The sequence below is a fragment of the Sinocyclocheilus rhinocerous genome, unplaced genomic scaffold (assembly GCF_001515625.1).
Source record: "Sinocyclocheilus rhinocerous isolate Xijiao unplaced genomic scaffold, SAMN03320098_v1.1 scaffold1841, whole genome shotgun sequence".
Classification (NCBI taxonomy): domain Eukaryota; kingdom Metazoa; phylum Chordata; class Actinopteri; order Cypriniformes; family Cyprinidae; genus Sinocyclocheilus; species Sinocyclocheilus rhinocerous.
The window spans coordinates 1,217,902-1,222,729 of record NW_015666172.1 but is presented as its reverse complement, the minus strand read 5'-3'; the positions used below and the strand labels follow the sequence as shown (position 1 = coordinate 1,222,729).

The following is a 4,828-nucleotide window of genomic DNA, read 5'->3' as shown; positions in this document are numbered from 1 at the left end:
AAACTTCCAAAAGGCTTATCATTTATGGATCAAGTCAGCTTTTCACGGCCTTTTAAACAATGTGAAATTTTGTTATTTTTAATCAAATAAATACATTTTAAAGTAAGAATGTTTTGTCTTTGTGTACTTTGTTGTGGAGAAAAGTCTTCTCTGTCTTGCAAAATAATGCTCAGGAGGCGGAGTTCCAGAAGTCAAAATTATATATACTTTATTGCAAGAAGACAACAAAGCCGAGATGCCTGCAGAACATCTGAATCTTTCTTTGTCCGGACTACCATCTTTGTACAATTTTTTTTTTATCGGTCACTGTCCAGTGAGCGCACAGACCATTCTTTGATATGTCATTCCCTGTACTTTTCCACAATTGTTTATTAGTTTTCATAATGCTTGCTTTCATTGTAGAAAACCACTTGCTAGTCTGTTTTTCAAGAGATAACATCTCTTATCTACCACTTTCTGGGTGCCCAAGGTTGCAGAGGCATATACATTTTAGGATTTCAATGAGTTTTACACACATTATCTATTTCTGCATTATCTCATCCTGTGGCATCTCCCATCTTCGGTACTTCCTTCTGTATTCTCTGTTCATAAGAGCAGTCACATAGGCCATGAGGCCTACACAGACAGTTAGTTTGGCCTTGAGGCCTTCAAATGCACCCAGCTCACATATGAGGCAAACTAACTTTCACAAGCATGCAAAGCAACTTCTTCAGTTGTTTTCTATAGGGTAAATAAAATATTACATCAACTTCAAGTTTCATAACCTAATGTGATTCACTGATTCAGTTTTAGTATTACGAAACGCCACCTACAGGACAATAGGAGCAAGACTTTTTTTGAGAGACTGTGATGCTGTCTGTAAGTCTATAGAGGGAAGTATTGCACCAATTTTCACTGTCCTTACCTGATTCTGGGTTAAGTGAACGTTTCTTATAGTTTAGACGATTTGCTGTCTTAATTTAATCTGTCTGCAATTACATTTTTTTGTGTAAATGTAATTAACATTTGATAGATCTCAGGGTGTATGTAAAAAACTAAAACAATTGTACAATTGATTACAAAAGTAATGCACAATAGTCTCATGGTGCAGCTTTTTATTTTAAAATTGAATGGAAAAAAGTTTCTGTTTCTTTTTTAATGATGTTCTTTTCAGAATAACATCATGTAAACAATGTAAACCTGTGAATTACAATAAATCATAAAAAAGGACATACAATGATAAATGATTTTGATATCTTTATTATTCGGCATTTACATACCCATTTATGTACATAAATCGTTATAATGATAACAATAATCAATGATGTTCAATTTTGATATATGAAGTGGGATAAGCCTCTCCACATTAACGTGGTGCCACAAAATGATTCTCCAACAGTCGCATGCTTCTCCTTAGAAAAATATCGTTTTATTTCATCTCTCGTAAATGTTTACAGAGATTATTTACGGACGCTCAAGTTTCTGTTTCCGGAGAGTTCGTCGAATTCTAAGTGACGTTTTGAGCTTCCGAAGATGACGTTGGAGATGGGGGTGCGTGCACGCGCACCCGTCTGTGTGTGTGTGTGTAACAGAGCGGAGGTGAAGAAGAGGAGGATGAAGCAGGGAGCGGAGGATGGGAGGAAGAGTGGAGTGAGAGAGAGAGAAAGAGACAGGCTGGCTATCAAGGGCTCGTGTGAAGTGTGAATGTCTGAGAGGGGCTTCGATGGGAGTTTTATCGCAGCACCGAAACAAAGACGCGATTTTTTTACCATCCGGAGAAACATTGTAGCGGAAACTTTAAACTTTTACCCGCCAGAGCGGCAGCGCCGTGCCGGGTCCCGGCTTTGTCTCGCAACGGGGGGAAGTACGCTAGTACACGCGAGGATATAAAGAACCAGCACCACATTTGGATACACATTTTTATCCACACAACGAGAGAATCCGTGAAGATAGAGTTTGTTTAGGAAAGTGAGAGAATGGCGGCCAACATGTACCGAGTTGGAGGTGAGTATTATTGTTAAGGCTAACACTAGCAGCAGGCTCGCGGGGGTTAGCATTAGCATTAGCGTGAGCGGCTGTTTCCGCCTTAGTTACAATGAGCGGAATCCCGTTGCTAAGCGAGCTAGGCTAGTTTCGTTACGGCTACATCTGGGTTAACGCAATATTAATTATTTATGCGTGTATTTAACTTAACTGTCAAATTCACATGGATGTAAAAACTTGCATTGGGTCGCAAACTCTTTCTTTTGTTCTTAGTTTTGGTTCTTCAAGTAATTAGCCGCCGCAAGCAAATCAGCGAATTATGAGAGAACCCTTCCGTTAGTTTATTCACTTACGTTGCTTTTCACTCACTTTTCCGACTTTCATTCAAGTTTTTGTCGTGTACGTTGTCTGAAGTGAGCCGTTCTGTCAAACTTTTGACAGCTGAATTATGTGGAGTGTATATGGGAGTCTCACAGTACGGGATGCAAAGACTTTCAGTTTTGTCACCTGTTTGAAATGGAACGAGGTCAAATAATTGTTTTTACGGGTATCTGGAAATGTAGACATTTTGAACTTGGTGAACCTAGATTTAGAGTTCAGGGAATTGTTCAGAACAGAAAAACGACTAAAGTTCGTAAGTGGCACTGTAAGTTCATTTATTTATGATTTAATCACAGTCAAATATAGTGCAAACAGTGCAAGGCAAATATAAAGCATTATTATACAGTTCAGAATATGTGAAATAAGAACAACAAAAATGCAAAGGCAACAAATATGTAAAAATAAAGAATAAAATAAAAATATAAAATTTGGATAGTTACATAAATTTAAAGATCTTTAATTTTTATTATTATTATTATTTTTATAAGTTTCTTTTTTGTGTTCTCATCTTTGAAAGGGTTTCGAAGTCTATTGTGAGATAGGTTTGCAAAAGGTAATAATACATGAGTTTTTTTTTTAGATATTCTTGTCTTGTTAATATAAAACTGCCAAAAATAATGTTGTAATTTTGTTTTTCAGAAAATATGGGTTTTGTAAATAAAGTAAAATGTCATAAGATTCTGAATTTAGAGTTTTTTTGGTCATGTCCATTTTTAAGTAAAAAAAAAAAAAAGTTCAATAGCCTTCAATTGTAAGTTTATGTATGGATTGTGAAAAAATTCTGTGCATGCAGATGTAATATGATAACATAGTTGCATCTTATCCAACTGCAGTTTTTTGTATATACATTTACCCATTAGACTTTGTCCTCTTTACTGTCTATACTGTACACTGTCATGTATGAGCATCTGTTGTCAGCAAGATGCTCCTCGTTGTGCATTGTAATGCAGTTTACCTTATAATAAAATTGTATGTGCGTTAACATCATTGACTGCAGCGTGACATGGTGACCATGCACATTATAGTGCATTTATTTTCTTAAATCCGGGAATCGGCCATAAATAGGTCACGGCAATCAGGCTGTGTTGCTTTAGCAGATGCAGCTGATTGCTTTATCACAGTTGCAGATTGAACAGGCAGTGTTTGATGGGAAGTTCTGGAGGAAAAACTCACTTATTACATGCTTGTCAAAATATATTAGAGTTTATGACTCAAGACTAGGTTCAGAGGAAGGCGAAGTCTGCCTCTGCTCACAGCAGTCGTTTTAAATGTTTTATACAATTAAGATGCTGGTTATCATGCTATGTAGGATTGTAATGTAATGATGGTCTTTCATAGTTTTCATAGATACTGCAATGTATTTTATTGTGCTGTTTGCTAATGTTTTGGGAGGTGCAGGTTTAGGTCATTGAACTTGACCTCCTATTCTGGCCCCAAGCTCTTGCATCCCTGCATTTTACATCTGTGATCTGAAGCTTTGTGACTAACTGCTGTCGCCTTGCTCTGTTTTTGGTTTACCCATTTGATCAGAGTGTGTTTTTGTTATTCAGTTTCTTAGAATGCATTCGTGATAGACCAACATATCAGCCAATATCTGCTGATTAGTGCTGCACTGATATATTGGCCAGGCTGTATTTTCAGTCGATATTTGGCCATTTTTATAAAATGGTATCTGCCTTTAACTGTCTCTGCTGTATCTGTATCTGCTCGAAGATTCTGTTTTCTAAATGCATGTTGTTGATTTTTTAAAATAATTCTTCTGAGCATGTTTAAATAAAAAAAAAATTAAATACATTTTTAATTAAAATATCATAACTTGACCTTCTGACCTCCCTTCACCAATCATTAAATCCATTTAAACCCTGCCCCTTTCTTATAATAGACTGCTACCTCACATTCAGATCTGCCTCTATTAAATCAACAAGCATCATTTTTTACATCCATTTTACTCTGATGTACGTCACAATATGGAATAATAGTCTTTAATTCCGATACATTGCAACTTTACCAACAGCCCTGTCAATGGATAATAAACGGTTTCTGTTTTCATTCTTTTGTAGCGAATGGCTGGGATCAGATCATGTACACAATTCCGAATAGGACATTCCAGAATCACACACAAGTTCTTAATATGAAGTGAAGATCGTCTGATATGCTCTTCTTGCCTGAGTTCAGTATCTCTTAAAGGGGTCATATGATGCGATTTCAAGTTTTCCTTTCTCTTTGGAGTGTTACAAGCTCTTGGTGCATAAAGAAGATCTGTAAAGTTGCAAAGACTAAAGTCTCAAATCCAAAGAGATATTCTTTATAAAAGTTAAGAGTCAACCACGCCTACCTAAAACGGCTCGTTCTAACATGCCTCCACATATCTACGTCACTATGTGGAAATATTAGCATAATGCCAAATGTGCACGCAAAGAAAGAAGGCAGGCGTGGTTTCAGAAACAGCAGTAGTGTTGATGCAGCCATGTCAAGGAGACGCTGT

General features: G+C 36.7%; 1 protein-coding gene across 1 annotated transcript in view; it reads left to right on the top strand.

The window, feature by feature from the left end:
* The first annotated feature begins 1,581 nt into the window (after window positions 1–1,581).
* Window positions 1,582–4,828, top strand: part of LOC107731904 (metastasis-associated protein MTA2-like) — a 24,074-nt gene continuing 20,827 nt past the window's right edge. Inside the window, exon 1 of the mRNA XM_016543101.1 lies at window positions 1,582–1,983. Coding sequence (XP_016398587.1) covers window positions 1,956–1,983 — 28 coding nt within the window. The 5' untranslated portion in view covers window positions 1,582–1,955. The remainder of the gene's footprint in view (window positions 1,984–4,828) is intronic.